The 21,757-nt window shown below is 37.8% G+C and overlaps 1 protein-coding gene across 5 annotated transcripts in view; it reads left to right on the top strand.

Moving 5' to 3' along the window:
* The window catches only part of abcc3 (ATP-binding cassette, sub-family C (CFTR/MRP), member 3), a 107,988-nt gene extending 87,449 nt beyond the window's left edge, over window positions 1-20,539 (top strand). For 4 of the 5 annotated variants that reach the window (XM_061967186.2, XM_061967187.2, XM_061967189.2 and 1 more), the window contains 8 exons: window positions 520-719; window positions 5,134-5,260; window positions 9,656-9,757; window positions 10,546-10,692; window positions 10,777-10,935; window positions 15,070-15,236; window positions 15,323-15,517; window positions 19,854-20,539. In XM_061967186.2, the coding sequence (XP_061823170.1) occupies window positions 520-719; window positions 5,134-5,260; window positions 9,656-9,757; window positions 10,546-10,692; window positions 10,777-10,935; window positions 15,070-15,236; window positions 15,323-15,517; window positions 19,854-19,965 (1,209 nt within the window). In that variant the 3' untranslated portion in view covers window positions 19,966-20,539. Of the gene's footprint in view, window positions 1-519; window positions 720-5,133; window positions 5,261-9,655; window positions 9,758-10,545; window positions 10,693-10,776; window positions 10,936-15,069; window positions 15,237-15,322; window positions 15,518-19,853 lie in introns of those variants that run through there. The other variant, XR_009815911.1, reaches the window with a different exon arrangement.
* Window positions 20,540-21,757: the final 1,218 nt, after the last annotated feature.

Here is a 21,757-nt window from a genome sequence, read left to right as displayed (position 1 = left end):
AAATGTATGCTGGTCATTCAGTGTTTTCTTCCCTTTAATTCAGTACTAACATGAGCCGAATCAATCCTGCGATCATCATTCCTTCTCTGCATGGCCATTGGCTGTTTCATGTGACTGTAAGAGTGTCTTCTGTTGCCTGACTACTCACTAAAATCAAAATAATGACAGACGTACTTACAGTACTAACACACACAGAATCAGCATTTGAATGATACGCTTAATGTACAACAAACCCCCTGCAGTCTGAGCCTGACATTAACATGCAGCAAGGCTGTACATTTTTACTAAAAAGGGATTTGCATGTTGACTCACCTCAAAGGAGCTCATGTCACATTAATAAGCATGTCTGACAAGCATTGCAAGCGTTTTTTGTTTGTCATAGGCTTGTTTTTGTGTGTGATTGCGGAAGTATGTGTGTGTACATGTTATTGTATATCATTTGTTTGCAATATCTCAAGCATTGCAGTTGACTTGTTGGTTTTAATCGCATGTTTGTTTTTCTCCCCTTAATGCCCTTAGAGATTTTATGTTGCCACATCTCGGCAGCTAAAGCGTCTGGAGTCTGTAAGCCGCTCGCCCATTTATTCCCATTTCTCTGAAACCATCACTGGTTCGAGTGTTATCCGAGCTTTTGGCAGATGCTCTGCCTTCGTGTTGATGAGTGATATGAAAGTGGATGACAACCAAAAGAGTTACTATCCGGGTGTAGTGTCAAACAGGTATGCATCTTCTTTTCCTATTCACAGCAGTAGCTGTTGCAACGTTGTTAGAGGTTCTTATTAATGCAGCTCTGTGGTTCTTTAATGTTGTTTATTTCTATTTGTACCTGTGCTCCGAGTTAAAGGGGAACTGCACTTATTTGGAATGTTGCCTAACATTCACAATCCTTATGTAAGACAAGAAGACATATGATAATTTTTTTATGCATTCTAATTTGTAATATACAGTAAGTATGAGGTGGCTAACAATGCATCTAATGGGACTCATAAAGCCACCTAAAACATCCAAAAACCGCCAACAATACTTCATTTACATGTCATTACCAGCATATTAACCAAGTATTTGCGATATTGTTATTATAAGCGTTAACACAGAAGAACTACTTTTAGCGGCGCCGTGATCAGAGACGAGCTCATGCAGCTTTTTACATACTGAACCGGTGAGCTGCTGCATCCCCTCTGAGTTAGTAAAAGTTAATTGTAGATTATAAATCATGCCCTAAGAAGTTTGTCAACTTTGACATTCAATTTAAACTTAAGAGATTGCAAAAAAACACAAACAGACGTTTGCACTCCCCCTTTTTAATTATGATTATTTTTTATTTTAAATTGGAAGATGTAAACATCCCATCAGTCGGCATCCTAGTGAGATCAGACATTGTGCAGTAAGTGATTGTTTGATTGTGTTCGTAGAATTTCTTGTTTAGCAATAGTGCTACTTGCTGGATCTGCTTATCACTCAGCTTCTAAAACTTGTAGCTCATCCTCTGTATATTCAGGCTGAAAAATATAAGATTTTGGGTCACTATTTGTTCCAAAGTAGTCGTCTCTCATAAAGTCTGTCATGATTAGTAGTAGTTGTTGTTAGGAAATGGCGAACGTTGTGATGCTTCTGTGAAATAAATGCTGTATGCTTAAAATGACCAAATTATGTAAATATTACGTTATTATGAATGTGCCTGTTGGTACATTACCCGGTACATATGTATATAAAACATTGTTGTAGGTTTTTGGATGGTTTTTGACTGCTTTATAGGTGGATTAGAGCAAATCCTATTACTTTCTTTGTTAGCTGACTCTTGCTAGCGTTTCTGTACAGGTTAGAATGCATAAAACAATTTAAAATATGTGAATGACAGACAAAATACCCCATAATAGCAGTTTCCCTCTAAGCTGTAGTGTTTTGCGACCATCTTTGCTGACAATTTTTCTTAATGGATTTTTAAATAATGCAACAAATTTAGTTATTCAACTACAGAAAATTAACAATAATTTTATCTAGGGATGTCCGATAATGGCTTTTTGCCGATATCCGATATTCCGATATTGTCTTGTCTCTTAATTACCGATACCGATATCAACCGATACCGATTTATACAGTCGTGGAATTAACACATTATTATGCCTAATTTGGACAACCAGGTATGGTGAAGATAAGGTCCTTTTTTTGAAAAAATAATAAAATAAAATAAGAAATCAATTGAATAAAAAAGAAAGTAAAACAATATAAAAACAGTTACATAGAAACTAGTAATTAATGAAAATGAGTAAAATTAACTGTTAAAGGTTAGTACTATTAGTGGACCAGCAGCACGCACAATCATGTGTGCTTACGGACTGTATCCTTTGCAGACTGTATTGATATATATTGATATATGATGTAGGAACCGGAATATTAATAACGGAAAGAAACAACCCTTTTGTGTGAATGAGTGTAAATGGGGGAGGGAGGTTTTTTGGGTTGGTGTACTAATTGTAAGTGTATCTTGTGTTTTTTATGTTGATTTAATAAAAAAATAAAAAATAAAATAAAAATAAACCGATACCGACAATAAAAAAACAGATACCGATAATTTCCGATATTACATTTTAAAGCATTTATCGGCCAAAAATATAGGACATCTCCAATTTTATCGTTTAGTTAACAATCCCTTTTTTATATATTCATAGTACGCTAACATTGACAAATACAAAAAGGCACATTTTTCACAAAGATAGCTATTTAACCGCTATTGTAAGTTGTATTTATTTTCAAAATGTATATATAATATAATATATAATAAGAGCTGCCCCTCTTCATACACAACGCAGCTCACATGCTATGTGTAAGGCTATGCTTGGTTTGCATGAAAAAACGCATGTAAAATGTCAATTAATGAATGACAGGGCGCTTCAAAATGAAATTTTACCGCAAACATATTTCTATACGCTTTCTGCTCCATCACTGATAAGATTATGATTGCAAAATTCTCCTAACATTGCCACTATGCTCCTGTGGTGCTGAGCGTTAGTGCTAGACTTGTAAGGTAGTAGTATTGGGTTCTATCCCCAGTTGGATCTGTGTCAGAAAGGTTTGCAAATTAGTTTTAATTATGTAATAGTGGTTATGTTGCACTAAAAAAAGATTTAATTTATTTTCCTTGAATTCTTTTTAGTAAAAAAACATGCATCAAATTAAATGTAAGTTTGATTAGGATAGTAAATCGTTTCACATAAATAAAAAAAGTCTGAAAAGGTTTTGGCTAACTCAATATTTAATAGTTTATGTACTCATTTTTGCATTTGTTAAAAAAAAAACAGAATTATTCTGATAACATCATTGTTAACCTTTTTAATCCAAATATTAGATTGACCAAAATCTTTATTTGCACATTTATAAACGTGCAAATAAATAGAATTTACAATGAGGGTTGAACCATGTTCAGTGCAAGTGTATGTATCTTAATTTCAAGAATATTGAACTAACATGGTAATCATAATACCTATCTGCAACTGTTAAAAAAAGTATTGCTAATTAAAACTTTGTTCATGTTTCTGAATTTTTGTACTTATAGTCCATGCATCAATTTAAAATTTTGTCCAGAATGAAATAAACTAAAACGAAACTGATACTGTAACATAAATTTTAACATTTTTACTACAAACGTGAGATTTATTAAGGCCATGCCCACACAACCATGGATACTTAATTAACGCATACTTATCTCTGCAATTAGGCCCCTTGTCCACACGCAAACACATATTTTTGTATTTAAAAAACGCAGACTTTTGCAAACGCTGGCCGAAGGGGAGAGTTCCAAAACGCTGGCCGCTCAGTGTATGCGTGTACACGGCACAAACGGAAATGTGTGCTCCTCTGATGACGTCACGGTTGTGCGGTGTCATTTCCAAAGCTCAACAACACTGCCTTGCTGGCTTTAAACACTATATAAGAGGACTTACTGTACGGTTGAACTTAAATATGCTGCTATTTTCACTCTACTTTGACAAAAAGACACATCAAAATGGGCTTTGTGACACTCCCGCCAGCTCCAATGACAGTCAGCCTTTTTGGATACAATAGCTGTCAAACCTCCAGCTGACAAGCAAGACTTTTTTTTTGTGTGTCATTAAAAAGTTGCAAAATGATCTCATGTTTTTAATCCTTATTTAACGACAGATCATGAAGTTAACTTACGTGTGTTGGTTCCATTTGTGTAGATCTAGCTAGGTGCAACTGCGCGCGCACGTAAAAAGTGCCGTAGCGACAAAAAAAAAAACTATGTAGCATTCTCCTTGTTAGTGTGTACTTATGTTAAAGATAATGTACACTTCATTGCACGTGTAATATACCATTACTGAAAAAATGTACGTATAAAAAGTGCAATAAAACTGTAAAAAATGTGAAATGTTGACGCCTGTAACATGTTGTATTTGTTATGAACATAAAAATAGCAAATTGGCCACCTGGATCCTTTCATTTTTCAGTGTGCGTCCCTGACTGGAAAAGTTTGGACACACCTGCCTTAAATAAAAAATAATCAAATTATTTTACACATCCCAAATAAAAACTATAACTAATCAAATTCTTGACTGTAGAAACCATGTTGTATTGTGTCAAAATCCAATCATCATATTTTCTAACAATATACACATTTGCAAATTTACTAAAGACATTTTTGTTTTAAACATGAGCAGTTATAAACAATTACCAACATTTTTTCATTTTCTGCATCTTAAAAAAATGTACTTGTTATCGATAGTTGATCAGTTGGAATTAAGTCAACTTCACAAGGTTTATCCGTGAATATTACAACTGGAGTCTTATCAACTCACTCTTATGTGACCGTGCTTGTTATTCAGTTTGTTTCCAAGCTCGTTCAAGCTAAATTAAACATTGAGCGTCACTCTGAGCACAGAAACACAGCTGCTGAGCAAAAACACTCAGGTCAAAGGGTTTCTGCTGCTGTTCAACTCAAATGCAGAAATATGAGCTGTGTTCGCTGTCCAGTACACATAGTAATATAAGCACTGTAACTATCAGACTTCAAATCAGTGCAGGATAACAGAACAAAAAACAGCAATCACATCAACAACACATCCCTTCAGTTTTCCTCTAATGAAATGTGATTTTTATCCAATGTTTGTCATGCAGATGGCTCGGCGTTCGCATTGAGTTCATCGGGAACTGCATCGTTCTGTTTGCTGCTCTGTTTGCTGTCACTGGAAAGGACAATCTAAACCCAGGCCTCGTGGGTCTATCGGTGTCCTATGCTTTACAGGTACAAGACTCATTCACAGGAATTTTGTCGATCCTTCACAATCCCTATGTAAAACAAGAACACATACTTTTCCTTTTGTATGCATTCTAACTCTTAAATAAACACCAGCAAAAGTCAGCTTACAATGGAGCCAGTAGGAGAGTCGCTATAGTCCTTCTATACAGCGCTCTAAAAACATCCAAAAGCCTCCATCATCGATTTATATACACGCTGTATGTAATGTAGTAACAGGCACTTGTGGAGGCGTGGCTCAAAATGGTAGAGCTTCCGCCATCCTAGACACTGCCATTGTGTCCTTGGGTGAGACACTTCATCCACCTAGGTTCGAGTGCCACCCACACTGGTGTAAATGCGGCGAAAATGTAGATAACGAGAAAAAGTGCTATTTAAACATAAATTAGTTCACTTCACATTCATAATCACAGGTAATATTTACATATTTTGCAAATTTTAGCATACAACAGCATATTAATTTTACAGACGCATTACAACGTTCACTTTTCCCTTTTAAAGGGGAACATTATCACAATTTCAGAATGGTTAAAACCATTAAAAATCAGTTCCCAGTGACTTATTATATTTTTCGAAGTTTTTTTCAAAATTTTACCCATCACGCAATATCCCTAAAAAAAGCTTCAAAGTGCCTGATTTTAACCATCGTTATAAACACCCGTCCATTTTCCTGTGACGTCACATAGTGAATACAAACAAACATGGCGGAAAGAACAGCAAGATATAGCGATATTAGCTCGGATTCAGACTCGGATTTCAGCGGCTTAAGCAATTCAACAGATTACGAATGTATTGAAACGGATGGTTGTAGTGTGGAGGCAGGTAGCGAAAACGAAATTGAAGAAGAAACTGAAGATATTGAGCCATATCGGTTTGAACCGTATGCAAGCGAAACCGACGAAAACGACACGACAGCCAGCGACACGGGAGAAAGCGAGGACGAATTCGGCGATGGCCTTCTAACCAACGATTGGTATGTGTTTGTTTGGCATTAAAGGAAACTAACAACTATGAACTAGGTTTACAGCGTATGAAATACATTTGGCAACAACATGCACTTTGAGAGTGCAGACAGCCCAATTTTCATCAATTAATATATTCTGTAGACATACCCTCATCCGCGCTTTTTTCCTGAAAGCTGACCTGTCCAGTTTTGGAGTTGATGTCAGCAGGCCAGGGAAGCTAGGGTCGATATTCTTCTCTTGATCATCTTCGGTGGCATAAGGGACGGTGTGAGCCAAGACATCCAGGGGGTTTAGCTCGCTCGTCTGCGAGAACAAACTGCCGCCATTGCTTGCCGTGCTACCGAGGTCCTTTGTCCCTGAATTGCTCACACACTCCGGCAGATTCAATGGGGGTCTGGCGGCAGATTTCTTTGACTTTATCGTTGGAAATGCATCTGCTTTGAGTGTCGCAGGATATCCACACATTCTTGCCATCTCTGTCGTAGCATAGCTTTCGTCGGTAAAGTGTGCGGAACAAACGTCCAATTTCTTGCCACTTTCGCATCTTTGGGCCACTGGTGCAACTTGAATCCGTCCCTGTTCGTGTTGTTACACCCTCCGACAACACACCGATGAGGCATGATGTCTCCAAGGTACGGAAAACAGTCGAAAAAACGGAAAATAACAGAGCTGATTTGACTCTGTGTTTGTAATGTGTTTGAGAAAATGGCAGATTGCTTCCCGATGTGACGTCACGTTGTGACGTCATCGCTCCGAGAGCGAATAATAGAAAGGCGTTTAATTCGCCAAAATTCACCCATTTAGAGTTCGGAAATCGGTTAAAAAAAATATATGGTCTTTTTTCTGCAACATCAAAGTATATATTGACACTTACATAGGTCTGGTGATAATGTTCCCCTTTAACAAAAAACACTAAGCATCATGCAGCAGTGTTGCAAATTGCTGAACGAGACATACAAAATTTGAACATAATAAAACAATCACGTACTGTACAATGTCTGCTCTCACCGGGATTCTGACTGATGGGATGCAGTATTTCACTGGCTCAATATGTCAGTAGGCCCTAATCAACCTAAAGTTCAGGAACAATAGGTTTCGGTCGAAGTGTGTGGTTTGTGTTTGCATTACATTTCGCAGTTCAGATAGTTTATACAAATTAGACGGATGACATATGGAGGAGGGGTATAGTATATTTTCTACACTGATACCGTGTATATAAACGGACAAGTAAGTCAGAGTTGTTTTTTTTAAAAAAGTAAGTAAAAGAAATACAAGGCAACAATTTAGAAAACGATACTATTGAAAAAATTAAGTGTACCTAATTGTTTATAAAACGTCAGGCTTTTGTCCGTAATGTCCAACAGTCAGAATGGTGTCCTCAGTAAATGATTAAATCATGAAGTTCAGGCGATTCCTTTTGGTCCATTTCATCTGTAAATAACAATATAAAATTAATAAATGTCAGTGTTTATCTGACTTTGACAACACAATCACTTTAGCATTCTGTTCACTCGGGTTGAGGCTAATAACTACACAAATTGAATGTCACTGACTACTTTTACAACCTGTTATAATGTAAAAAAGGTTATATTTGATGTCTTTACCTGTGATCCACTCGTGTACGTCCACTTTTATTTCACATTTCTCCAACAAAGTCTCAAGAGTAGTAAGCAGCTGAGGTCGTTGCTTCGAGCCTGACTGAAGTTTAAAAAAGGCCATCCACTTCTCGTAGCTTGGCGTATCAAAATTAAGTTTAAAAAAAATATTAAACAACAATAAACTGCATACAGTTTAAAGACTGCGGCTGAGTAAAATCACGGCAAGTTAGTTCCACTCATCAGCGTACAAAGAGCCCCACAAATGTTCCTGCAAGTCGAAAGTTCCTTTCGTTCTTCTTGCTCTTCAGTGTCAAGTTTTTTGTTATAGAAATACACAAGAAATAATAAATAAACAAGTCGTCTAGCATTCTGTAATTAGCGGTCTGTGAGAGACAAGATGCAGGTGAGTTTATTACAAGGCAAGGATCGGTGCACACAGGACAGCAGACAAGTGTAAGATCATGATAGCAGGCAGGTACTTGGGACAAATCAATCTCCATTTGCTTGTTTGTGGAGGTGAACTTGGGCTTCTCCAAACAGGTGTCCTGGCAGCCAGAGCCCAAGCAGAGGATTTTGCGTATGGACCACTTGAAGTTAGGATTATGACTTTCTAACCATAGGTGCCCCAAGATGACCTCCATGATTGGACATAGTAAACACATGGAAGCTCAGCTGCTCTGTGTGTGTATTAGGGAACGTGACTTTTACCTGGAGTATCCACTGATTAATCTTGCCCAGAGATGTTCTGTCAACTGCTTTCACTGCCAGAGGATGCATTTGGCGGAATAATGGTAGCTTTAATCGCCTGGCAAGGGAGAGATTCATCAGGTTTGCATCTAAACTGGAGTTCACAAAGAAAATAAACTCGACAATGGCACGTAGTGAGCAAAACTGTACTAATGGCTTGCAAAGCCAACAACTTTAGGAGTCACCGCACCATGCGCAATTTTCCCCGAGTTGGCCCTCTTGAGGTGACTGTTCGCCATTAGGTGTCCTCCTTGGTCGCAGTAAAACACTTTCCCTCTGTCCTTCTGTGTGTGCGCTCTTCTTGCTTAAGCTGTGTCACGTAATGCATTAGAAAGTCCTGTTTCAAATTCACAAAACAGAGACAGGTTGCTCAGTACAGCCACAAATGCTCTCATCTTCAGTCTGATTTCGGTTATGGAACCAAAACTTCTTTGCTATCTCTGGTGCTCATTTAATAATGCTACAATTGTTAAAAATGTCTGCAATACAGGTCTTTCAGGGGCTAGCAAATTCTTTAAAAGGTGGTATGTTTGAGCACCCATTGAGCTGAGAAGTTTTGAAACTTTCTTATCCTCACGCACATCATTGGCAGCGAAATACAATTCAACTCGTTCAATATAAGACTCCCAATCTTAGTTATATTGTCAAACTCTTTGATCTTTCCAATAATCAACATAGTGATGTAGACTTTGCTTACATCTCCAGTGACAAACGCTTTCAGCTATCAACTATCAGCTGTCAGCTCTGTTTTCCTCTCTTGCGGCTCAGCCATCACCTGTGACCATCTATGCAGCTGTGGACTCTCATTTGCATTCCAATCCCATCCTCATTGTCACTTTGTTGTGTTTTTACAACTTCTCAAAAAATGAAAGCAGACTCTGTCTTAGCCTCAGCATGGTTTCTTTATTATAGAGCGTGGCCATATTGAACAGAGTACCATATACAGTGTATATCACAGAGCACACTGTGCTTCACAGGCAGTGGGTGACAGTACTCTGCAAGAAAAAATATGTCCATACACTTGAGTCAGTTTACATTTTCTTAAAGACTAAACATTAGTTTCATACCTGCAGGTAACCATGTCTCTAAACTGGATGGTGCGGATGACTTCTGATCTGGAAAACAACATTGTAGCAGTGGAGAGAGTAAAGGAGTACTCTGAGACCCAAACTGAGGTTTGTAACAATTGTAACACAACAAATATAAGAATAATGCATATAAACTTTGCATGGAATTATGTATTTCCAGACATTATTGACTCTCAATCTTAGTTTTTCACTCTTTAGCATAACTGTCATGGCCTGTCACGTCAGATCATGCCTTGCATTGAGTTTGCTGGCGTTTTCCTGTGTTAAGTGTCTTAGTTCTGGTTTAGTGCTCCTATTTAGGTCGTTCTTCCTGTTTTGTTTGTGTGTTCCTGCAAGCAGCTTCACTCCCGCCTCAAAATGTTTTCTCCTCGCAGCTGTTTCCATATTGTAATTACGGCTATTTAAGTTGAGCCTTTGCCGCTAGCCTTTGTCATGTTTTTTGATACATTGTGGACTCTTCTCCTGCTGCCCGTTTTCACCCGTGAGTTTTTGCTGTTTTCCGGGATTTCGTTTTGTTTATACCCTGATCGGTTTAGTTTTGTTTTGCACAGCCTTCCCTATGCTTTGGTGCCATTCCTAGCGCCACTTGTCTTTTGTTTATTTGAGCCATTAAATAAATGTTTACCTTCATGTTGCCTCCTCGGCTTTTTGCATCTTAGGAACACGCCAAATTATTGCCGTCATGCGACCCGATTGTCACATTAACGCCTTCTCCTTTATTCTAGAGTTAAGTAAGTTAAATATTTATTTGGGCCATGACTATGTGTGCATGTTAATATATTATTCTTATTAGTAAGAAATAGAATACATTTGGCAATTTTGAGTGGCAAAACAACTAAGGTATTTCATTTAACACGATGCATTTTTGTGAACAGGCACCCTGGGAGATTGAGGACAAGAAGCCCCATGCCGATTGGCCCATGAAGGGGAATGTAGAATTCCATGACTACAGCGTTCGATACAGGGAAGGACTTGATCTGGTCCTGAAAAACTTGACGCTGAATGTCAAAGGAGGAGAGAAAGTAAGGGTGGTGCGAATAAAGCAGTGAAAGACTTGTCTGTCAGTTTTGGCTTTACTAATCTCTTGCAATGTATGTTTTGAACAGATTGGTATTGTAGGTCGCACAGGAGCAGGCAAGTCATCCATGACACTCTGCCTTTTCCGTTTGCTGGAAGCTGCTGAAGGAGAAATCGCCATTGATGATGTTAAGATATCTGAGATAGGCCTGCATGACTTGAGGTCCAAACTTACGATCATTCCACAGGTACACAGCACACGCACACATGCGCATACACCCCCACACACACCCACACACAATAAGTGCACCTGAAAAACAACATACTACTAAATCTACTAAACTACTAACTACTACTGATCTACTAAAGGTTTGCATGTATTAAAACACCTACAAGGTTGATAGCACACGCAACGCTGATCTACTAAGCTTGTGCGCAGAGGACTGTCTCTTAAATGAGTAGAATAGAGTGCAATTCATTTTGTGTGTATGCAGAATATATGCTCATTATCAAAACACCCACAACACTGGGAGGTGATGCAAATATAATCATATAGTGCTCGTAATGTGCTCGTAATGTGGTTGATAAAGACCTTTTCTGCAGACGCTATTTTGCATCTATATTTACTAGATTTGACAGTATGCACAAATAGCAGGGAGAAAGAAGGTGATTGCGCTGCACAGACAAACAATAGAGAGAAAATACTCCGTCTTAAATGTACATGTCAATGTATTTGGATTGTCAGAAATAAAAATATTCGACATATCATCTATTCAGCCTGTCATTTTACAATTTCATTGCTGCTGGATGACTTAAGGGGCTGATTTGAACAAATTCAAATATGTGAATTGAGTGTTTCCATGGTGACAACCGTAGTACATGCAAAATACTACCGGTACTTTAAAGAAGGCGGTCCGCACCACTTTTGCACTTATCAATTCTACATACAGTAGATCAACAGCAACACGCCCACTTTTAGTACGAACAAGTTTTACTTTGCACACGCTATTTAGCACTAGTTATTGGGATCTCAGTAGAGCAGACCTAAGTGAAGCACAGAACTCCGACATTATTTAACTGTGCACAATGACACAACAAACAAATGAAAAATGTTGCTCTTTACTACATACTCCAACGACATTGTGGCATGCAGCACAGAAACGTGTTTCAAGCTATTGGCAAAGCCAATATTACTAGGTTATAATTCTGTTTGCTAATTGATTTTTTTTTTTAACACTTCCTTTCCTTTCACACACAAAATTAACAAAATACAAAAAACATGAACTAACAAAATATTGTGAATGTCATCATGTAAAATAAATGTGAAAAAGTGGTGTGAATGAATTATCGGTCAGTACGCGTCCATGCACTAAGTTAGTATGATTTCACAAATAGTTCAGCTCTAAATAAGCCTACTACAACCCATGGAAACACCTTAATCCGATCGTGTTCGGTTTTTGAAAAGTCTGACTAACACACCTGGATTATGCGATTGGAAACCAGATCTCTCGAGGGTGTGTGTGCTGCCGGAAGAGACCTTTCGTATCGCGCATGCGCCAGTCTCAACGCGCGAGATAAAACCCGAAAGCAGATACTATTCAATATAAAATATAAACAACAAATGGAATGAAAAGGATACTGTTTATTTATTTACTAATTAAAATAACTTAATATTTTGAAGTGCATCGATGGGAGAAAGAAAGAACCAGAGATTTATTTAAGAAGTTAGCAAAGGAAATGGAGAATTCCGGCTTAATTCGGACTCCCGAACAAAATAGCAGGTATATTACAAGGCAAATAAAATAATAACGTGGATACAAACTTCTTTACGATTAGCAATAACTCTGTATCCCGCACTGGCAAGCTAGTCCAGAATAATTGCAATCTTCATCTGGAACAGTACCGGCCGTTTTTTTCCCTTCAAATTTAAAACTCCTTCCATCAATCCACAGAGCATTACGAATGAACTCCGAGACATTTGAACGTTTTCTTTTCATGATTCTCCGTCCAAAAATTCCTTCGAAACAACTCTTTCCGCCGGTCTTTCTTTGCTTCGGACCTGCATCCATTCTCGGTAGTAGCGCCAAATTCGTAGCTCAGTTTAAGATCATTTCTTGACGCTGTCTGCTATTTTACATCAGCACGGCCATTAGAGACATAATATTTGTAATCTGCATCAATATTACAGCGGAAATCAGGTACAACAGAGCTAGACTTGTTCCCATTGGGTTAAGTTTTTCTTGCCCTGATGTGGGATCTGAGCCGATGTTGTCGTTGTGGCTTGTGCGGCCCTTTGAGACATTTGTGATTAAGGGCTATATAAGCAAACTTTAATTTACTGATTGATTGATAGGCTGTTGATTTGCAAATCAACAGCAATACAATTATCTGCACGGGCGGCACATGGAATATGACCAATAGTTGCATTAGAGAGTGTGCATGGACAACTAGCACGTCACATGTTTTCGGATGTGAAAATACAAAAAAACTTAACTATTTGAGAAATCGGACTAATTTAGTAAAAGTTAAAGTTAAAGTTAAAGTACCAATGATTGTCACACACACACTAGGTGTGGCGAGATTATTCTCTGCATTTGACCCATCACCCTTGATCACCCCCTGGGAGGTGAGGGGAGCAGTGGGCAGCGCCCGGGAATCATTTTTGGTGATTTAACCCCCAATTCCAACCCTTGATGCTGAGTGCCAAGCAGGGAGGTAATGGGTCCCATTTTTTTTTATAGTCTTTGGTATGACTCGGCCGGGATTTGAACTCACAACCTACCGATCTCAGGGCGGACACTCTAACCACTAGGCCACTGAGTAGGTAGTGCATGGCAACGTAAGAGGCCACAGTATAATTAAATAAGCTCTGCTTCTTCCTGCTCTTTTTCAACATGTTGAATTGTGCAAATGTCACCATGTGATGTTCTGTAATTGTACTTGTTGAGCATGTCTAAAAAAGATCAACCATATCATCAAAACACAAGTCTGGGAATATTTTAGTCAAAGAAATAAACAAACGGGTGTTGCTGTGTAGAGCTGCAGCTATCGAATATTTTACTAATCGAGTATTCTATCGAATATCCCGATCGATTATTCGAGTAATCGAATAAATCATATTTTTAAATTAAGTTCTTGCTTGTCGTGCGTTTTTGATGATTATTATACGATGCCGTTTAAATAATGGTTTCTCCACGCAAATCCGCTGAGCTGTTTTCAACCTGCCAACAATACATAAACAATATGAAAAGACAAACCACTTAATAGTGACAACAGTTTTAAATTTTAAGAATGCAATACAGATAATTGCATTCAAAAAGGTAATCAATGTTCATTTTGCCATCACAACATGTTTGAGATGAAAACACGTTTATAATTAGTTCAAAATGTATATTCCCTGAGAAAGTTAAAATAAAACAACAGTTTTCATTATATCAAACATAAAAAGTGGATTAGGTAGTGCCTTTAATACTGCATTTGAAATGTGCAACTTCATATTCAGAACCAATATGGCTGACAGGAACTTGGCACACAAGTGCTACCACTGTGATCACGGACTTGGCACTCTTACATTCTACAGAGACTATAGTGGGTGCAAGTGCAAGCTATCCAAGTAGCATGTGGTTGCATGACTTGAATAACCCGAATAACTTTGCACGACTACTTTCGCGTGGTTACTAATGAAAGGCTAATTGAACAAGACAGCTCGAATAGCGTTGTTAGTTTTCAACACCTTTTAGCGGCATTTGATGACTTCGCGGGAGTGAAAGAACACATCCTGGTTATCATAATGAATAACATTTATTTTTACTAACACAACTTTCGCGTTTACATTTGATAATAGATGACTTACCTCGCCTCCGGACGTCCCTCAATCGGATGCTTTCTCTACAGGTGCTACAGCATCGAACTTGTGCTATTGTGGTATGCAAGCTCCACTTTGCAATGTTTGCATACTACTGCGTTTTCCTGCGATTTTAGTGTGAAGTGTGCCCACCTTAGACAACCTTGTTGATTCTTAATTGCCTCGTTTTGCTTTGGCTCTTGTCCACTGCTTTCTGCGGCATCTGCCATTACGAGTTTTGTCGGCGAAAAAGTTTTCTAAACTCAAGCGTATTTAAAAGAGCGGTGTTGTAAACACTCTGTGCAATACCTAAACAGTCCTTGCGAAACGTGAGCGTGTTGTAAACACTCTGTGCAATACCTAAACAGTCCGTGCGAAACGTGAGCTTTGACTACTGTTTACTAAAAGAGGCAAAATGCCGTAAAAAAAACTTGACGACGCCTCGAGGCAGCGAAAATTACTCGAATATAGTTTGTAATCAAATTACTCGAGTTACTTGAGGAATCGTTTCAGCTCTATTGGTGTGTGTCCATCACAGGAGCCTGTCCTGTTCTCTGGATCACTGAGAATGAACCTTGACCCCTTTGAAAAGTACAGTGATGAAGAAGTGTGGAAGGCTTTGGAATATTCCCATTTGCACAAGTTTGTGAGCAGCCTGCCAGCAAAATTAGAGATGGAGTGTTCTGAGGGTGGAGATAACCTCAGGTAAGTAGAAAACACAGGTTCTGCATGAAAGCATTGACAGTTCTAGAGGGAGCTGTGTTTTGATGTTCTTGTTTGCGTCATTTAAGTGTGGGCCAGAGACAGCTGGTGTGTTTGGCTCGTGCGCTCCTGAGGAAGACGAGAATCCTCATTCTGGATGAAGCTACCGCTGCTATCGACTTGGAAACGGACGATCTTATCCAGTCCACCATTAGGACTCAGTTTGAAGACTGCACAGTCTTTACCATCGCACACAGACTCAACACAATTATGGATTATACAAGGTTAGAAGTACTTATTTTTATCTTGTTTTTTGGTTCTTATCTTTGTCCATGAATGAATTAAGCTATTTCCAGCTTTACGAGAAGCTGTCGGAAAGTGGAACGTTTGTGAAAAGCCACGCAATTATGCTCCATTTAAAAAAATAACAAATAATGGAGCTAAATAAAATTATAAAAGCGCTTTTTTTCTTTTCTTTTTTGTTTTGCATAATAAGAAAACTTCAAGTCTAATTTGACACTAGTGAACATCTTGTCGCACCCCCAACTCCCCATGTGCCTGTGTACACACAGGATGACTGTTATAATAATAATAATAATAATAATACATTTTACTTATAAGGCGCCTTTCTGGGCACTCAAGGACACCATACAAAATTAAAACAATAAAATCAATTGAATAAAAACAACAACAACAAAGATCGATAAGATTTACAATGAATAAGCAGTCAGGAATAGGTGTGTTTTGAGTCTTGATTTGAAGAGGGATATTGAGTCTAAGTTACGAAGGTCTGGTGGTAATGAGTTCCAAAGATGAGGAGCAGAGCGGCTGAAAGCTCGGGCACCCATGGTGGACAGTTTAAATAAGGGGACAGTGAGATGGATGGATGAAGAAGATCTTAGGGAACGTGAGGGCATAGATTGTTTTACTCCCTGGTGAACAAAGTGCAAGATATTAGGGCCAGTGTCAGTTCTCTCTTGGATAGATTCTACACAAAAAAAATGTTTATAGTGCATACAATAGTGCATCTTTCATAATGATTGTGAACGATAGGCATTTGAAAAAAAAAAGTGCAGTTCCCCTTTAAATGGCATTAAAAACATTACCGGTACATTTTATATCGAGAGGCGGTGAACAAGTTGCCACCTCATCCATTGCAGGGCCAACACAGATAGACAAGACAGCATTCACACTCACATTCACCGCGCCTTCACCCCTTCTGCCCAAATGCAGCTGGGACAAGCGGTAGATGCCGGTATCTTGTAAAGTAATTTTAATTCACCAGAGAGTAACACTTAATGTAAACGTTTCAACTATTCAAAATTATTATTGTTAAATGCTTACAAATGTGTCTATATAGACAGTTGTAAGCTGTTGACTACATATAATAACTATCTGCAGTAGGACATTGCATTCAATTTTTTCAAGTGCCATTAAAAAAGGCATTCAAGTATTGAATAGAGTTGTTGATACCTACAGAAACCCTGTTTTATATAAGAGATGTGGAAGGTTAGAACACACCAGCTGGTTTTAAAGACCTGAGAAAAGCTGATGAGACAACCGAAACTAATATTTGTCTGAACACAAAAATACTGTTCTAATACTTAAACATGATGATGAACACAATCTATTTATCCTACACAACAGCTGTACACGAGACCCCAGCAAGTATTAACTCCGCCTCCCTCCACAAATGGGCGTAGGTGGGGTTTCCTATCAGACTATTCGACTGCAAGGGTGACAGTCGAGTCAGACTCTTCTGAATTGACATATCTTTGACTATTTGAAGACAGTCATACTGGCTATGGGAATTGTTAAGATTTTTCAGGTTCCAATTCCACTCTCGATTCTGCTTAACAATTGGGTTCCTTATCGGTTCTCTTAACGATTTTTATTTTGGAAAAAAAAATTAAAAAAGTTGGATTAGCATCAATTTTGTTTAGTTTAGAGGTCACATGACCAAACAAAGCCTACAGCGAGGTCTCGAGGCACATACGTTGCATAGGGGAAAAAAAAAAATCTGAAAATTAATGTAAGAAATTGATATTCTTCCTGTAGAATTTAACAAATTAAATTATGTGCAAATTACACAAGAATGTAACATTTCTTATACATTTAATGATTATGGCTTATTATGGATTATTAAACTTTGAATTGAAAATCTCAGAAAATGTTTTTAAAATCTGTAAGCCATGATGATCAAAATTTTAACAAATAAAGGCTTGACATATGTCACTTTGCATGTGATGAGTCGATATCACAGATTAGTTTTACATTTGAAGTTAATTGCTGATATGAATGGACTTTACACCTGTATAATATAATGACAGAGAGAACATCTGGTTGCAGGAAAACATGCAACTTTTCTCTGACTACAATTGAACATTCACTTACCAAGAATTAGGAGTGTCTATCGTAGCAAATACAAACCCCGTTTCCATATGAGTTGGGAAATTGTGTTAGATGTAAATATAAACGGAATCCAATGATTTGTAAATCATTTTCAACCCATATTCAATTGAATATGCTACAAAGACAACATATTTGATGTTCAAACTGATAAACATTTTTTTTTTTGCAAATATTCATTAACTTTAGAATTTGATGCCAGCAACACGTGACAAAGAAGTTGGGAAAGGTGGCAATAAATACTGATAAAGTTGAGGAATGCTCATCAAACACTTATTTGGAACATCCCACAGGTGTGCAGGCTAATTGGGAACATGTGGGTGCCATGATTGGGTATAAAAACAGCTTCCCAAAAAATGTTCAGTCTTTCACAAGAAAGGATGGGGCGAGGTACACCCCTTTGTCCACAACTGCATGAGCAAATATTCAAACAGTTTAAGAACAACGTTTCTCAAAGTGCAATTGCAAGAAATTTAAGGATTTCAACATCTACGGTCCATAATATCATCAAAAGGTTCAGAGAATCTGGAGAAATCCCTCCACGTAAGCGGAATGGCCGGAAACCAACATTGAATGACCGTGACCTTTGATCCCTCAGACGGCACTGTATCAAAAACTGACATCAATCTCTAAAGGATATCACCACATGGGCTCAGGAACACTTCAGAAAACCACTGTCACTAAATACAGTTTGTCGCTACATCTGTAAGTGCAAGTTAAAGCTCTACTATGCAAAGCGAAAGCCATTTATCAACAACATCCAGAAACCCCGCCGGCTTCTCTGGGCCCGAGATCATCTAAGATGGACTCATGCAAAGTGGAAAAGTGTTCTGTGGTCTGACGAGTCCACATTTCAAATTGTTTTTGGAAATCTTCGACATCGTGTCATCCGGACCAAAGGGGAAGCAAACCATCCAGACTGTTATCGACGCAAAGTTCAAAATCCAGCATCTGTGATGGTATGGGGGTGCATTAGTGCCCAAGGCATGGATAACTTACACATCTGTGAAGGCACCATTAATGCTGAAAGGTACATACAGGTTTTGGAACAACATATGCTGCCATCTAAGCATCATCTTTTTCATGGACGCCCCTGCTTATTTCAGCAAAACAATGCCAAGCCAATTCAGCACGTGTTACAACAGCGTGGCTTCGTAAAAAAAGAGTGCGGGTACTTTCCTGGTCCGTCTGCAGTCCAGACCTGTCTCCCATCGAAAATGTGTGGCGCATTATGAAGCGTAAAATACGACAGAGGAGACCCCGCACTGTTGAACGACTGAAGCTCTACATAAAACAAGAATGGGAAAGAACTCCACTCTCAAAGCTTCAACAATTAGTTTCCTCAGTTCCCAATCGTTTATTGAGTGTTGTTAAAAGAAAAGGTGATGTAACACAGTGGTAAACATGCCCTTTCCCAACTACTTTGGCACGTGTTGCAGCCATGAAATTCTAAGTTAATTATTATTTGCAAAAAAAAAAATAAAGCTTATGAGTTGAACATCAAATATCTTGTCTTTGTTGTGCATTCAACTGAATATGGGTTGAAAATGATTTGCAAATCATTGTATTCTGTTTATATTTACATCTAACACAATTTCCCAACTCATATGGAAACGGGGTTTGCATTCGTCTGGCTGCAGACGTGAACTGGAGCGAGGACTGCCTGCCTTGGAGCCATTCAGAATCTGTTTCTCATCATGCTCATCAGAATGAAAAGGCATTCATTTCAATTCAACAAACAGCGCTAACATGATAGGAGCTGTTAGTTAGTACCTTTTGTATTCAGATGACGTGCTAGCGTTACTGCTGCTGGCGTGAGATCGGATCGGTTCAAAAACGCGACTTTAATTTGTAATATTGCATGCTGTGTGTAAAAATGTTTCAACATATTCCTCGAACGGCTGCAGCCTTATGCTTATTACAGGTAGCGCTGTTGCAATCTGCCATTTTGAGATCTGTTGACACGAGGCACATGGCGTAATGACGTCATCTCCACTCGGGAGAATCGTTAAGAGAACCATTTGAAAAAATGGCAAGCGATTCCAAGGAATTGATACACCGTTCAGAACCGGTTTTCGATTCCCATCCCTAGACTATACACAAGCTCGAACATGACAATGTTGTCTAAACATATATTCAACCTTTGTTATGCATTTTTTCATTTGCATATTGTTGTAAAAAATGTGTCAACGTTGTGTTTTGTCTTCATAGAGTGCTGGTATTGGACAAAGGGCAAATTGCAGAGTTCGATACCCCTGCAAGTCTCATATCTCAGCGAGGACTCTTTTACCACATGGCAAAAGACGCTGGGCTGGTGCAGTAGAGCTGCTCTTAAAACGGGATATGACATTTTCACAGCACTGAACTGCTTCATTTGAATGGAGCTCGAAGTCAAGCCTGAGCTCCATTGTAGGAAATAAATAGCAGTCCTTTACTCCTTTTGCACTGAGAGTAAAGTCCTGTGTGGTAAGAATATCAGTCATAAATATGGAAAACAAGCTTTACTCGTCCAAGTCTGATCCTAAAGTGCCTTCTGCCAGCAGGAAGAAGAAAGCCAGTGAATGTATCTTTTTTTCTAGTCTGCTGGCTCTGCTGTAAAAACAAATCTTCAGTGTCACAACAAATGGAGCATTAGGAAGCGTTTTTTGTATCTTTTTTCTTGGTTTTTCTACTCGTGAAGATGCTGTGCCACGGTACTGTCTGCAAAAAAAAATGTTTGTGATGAACCCACTTGTTTTTGTACCGCATTATTTAAGCTTGTTTTTTTAATGCACCTAGGGAAGTTTATTCAGTTAAGTATGTGATTCTTCTGTGAACCAAATCTATTAAACAAGACTTGAAATCTGTACCACCAAAATATGAAATATGATGATGCCTTTATTAAACAAAAAAAATACACTACGACTGCTGTTGCAAAAGTGTTTTTACCCTTTGCTTCATGGAGCATACATACCATTAACTCCTTACCTCATATACATGCCTATTTTAATGCTGTTGTCGTTACTATTGCATCACACAGTGTTTATTGTACTCTTTACTAAATTAACAGTGGAGCTATTTTATATTGTGATTATTCCATTATGTGCCATTACAATTTGTTTAATTATACTAGTAAAATAGTGAATCGCTAATACTTCGAACTACAGTGAAGATGTATATATATATATATATATATATATATATATATATATATACACATATATATATATATATATATATATGTATGTGTGTGTAAATATATATATATGTGTTAACACTTTATATATGTTAACACTTTAGTAAGGGGAACATATTCTAAGTAACAAAGACTTCATTTAAGTTAATTTTAAGTTATTTGGACACTAGGGGAACATATAAGGGTTAGGGTTACTAATAAGCAATAATTCTGAGGTTATTGAGGGAAGACCCTTAGTTAATGGCTTACTGGTTGTATATTAAGGCCATGCAGGATAACACATTAATAAGTACTTAATAATGACTAATTAAGAGCCAATATGTTACTAATTTTTATGTTAATAAGCAACTAATTAATGGTGAATATGTTCCCCATACTAAAGTGTTAACATATATATATATATATGTTAATTATTTTTTTTAATGGGGTAATTGAATACTATGTATTGCCTATATGTCCACACTTTAGATAACCCCTCAACCCAAAATAATAATAACATAACCTACAATAAATAAATATTTTAATTATGGTCTTACAAAAGATTTAATTAGAAATGGAGCCTTAAAAAAATTGATAACTGGGGACAAAATTTTAATGTCGAACTTACTAAACATAACCAGGATGCAGTAATAGCACTTGTCCACTAGTGGGCAATGACAGGCAGACCGTAAATAGGCGCATCTCACTCCAGTCTTGAGTCGTTTTATTAAAAACTATTAATGTAAAATAATGTTATTCGTGATAGTTTCTGGAAATATTTGTTTGCCCTAATTCGCAAAACAGAAAAATGCAGTATAGTATAATAATATATTGTATACATAAGTGTGCACTGCTAGCACAATCTTAAATTGCAGGGGGTTAGGATTAAAAGGGTTACATTAGTGAATTATTGACTGATTTGTGTTATATTAAACTATATTTTACTCATGTTTTTAGTTTT

The sequence above is a fragment of the Nerophis lumbriciformis genome, linkage group LG11, assembly GCF_033978685.3.
Source record: "Nerophis lumbriciformis linkage group LG11, RoL_Nlum_v2.1, whole genome shotgun sequence".
Classification (NCBI taxonomy): domain Eukaryota; kingdom Metazoa; phylum Chordata; class Actinopteri; order Syngnathiformes; family Syngnathidae; genus Nerophis; species Nerophis lumbriciformis.
Note: the sequence above shows the minus strand (reverse complement) of the source record. Positions and strands in the feature narration are given on the sequence as shown.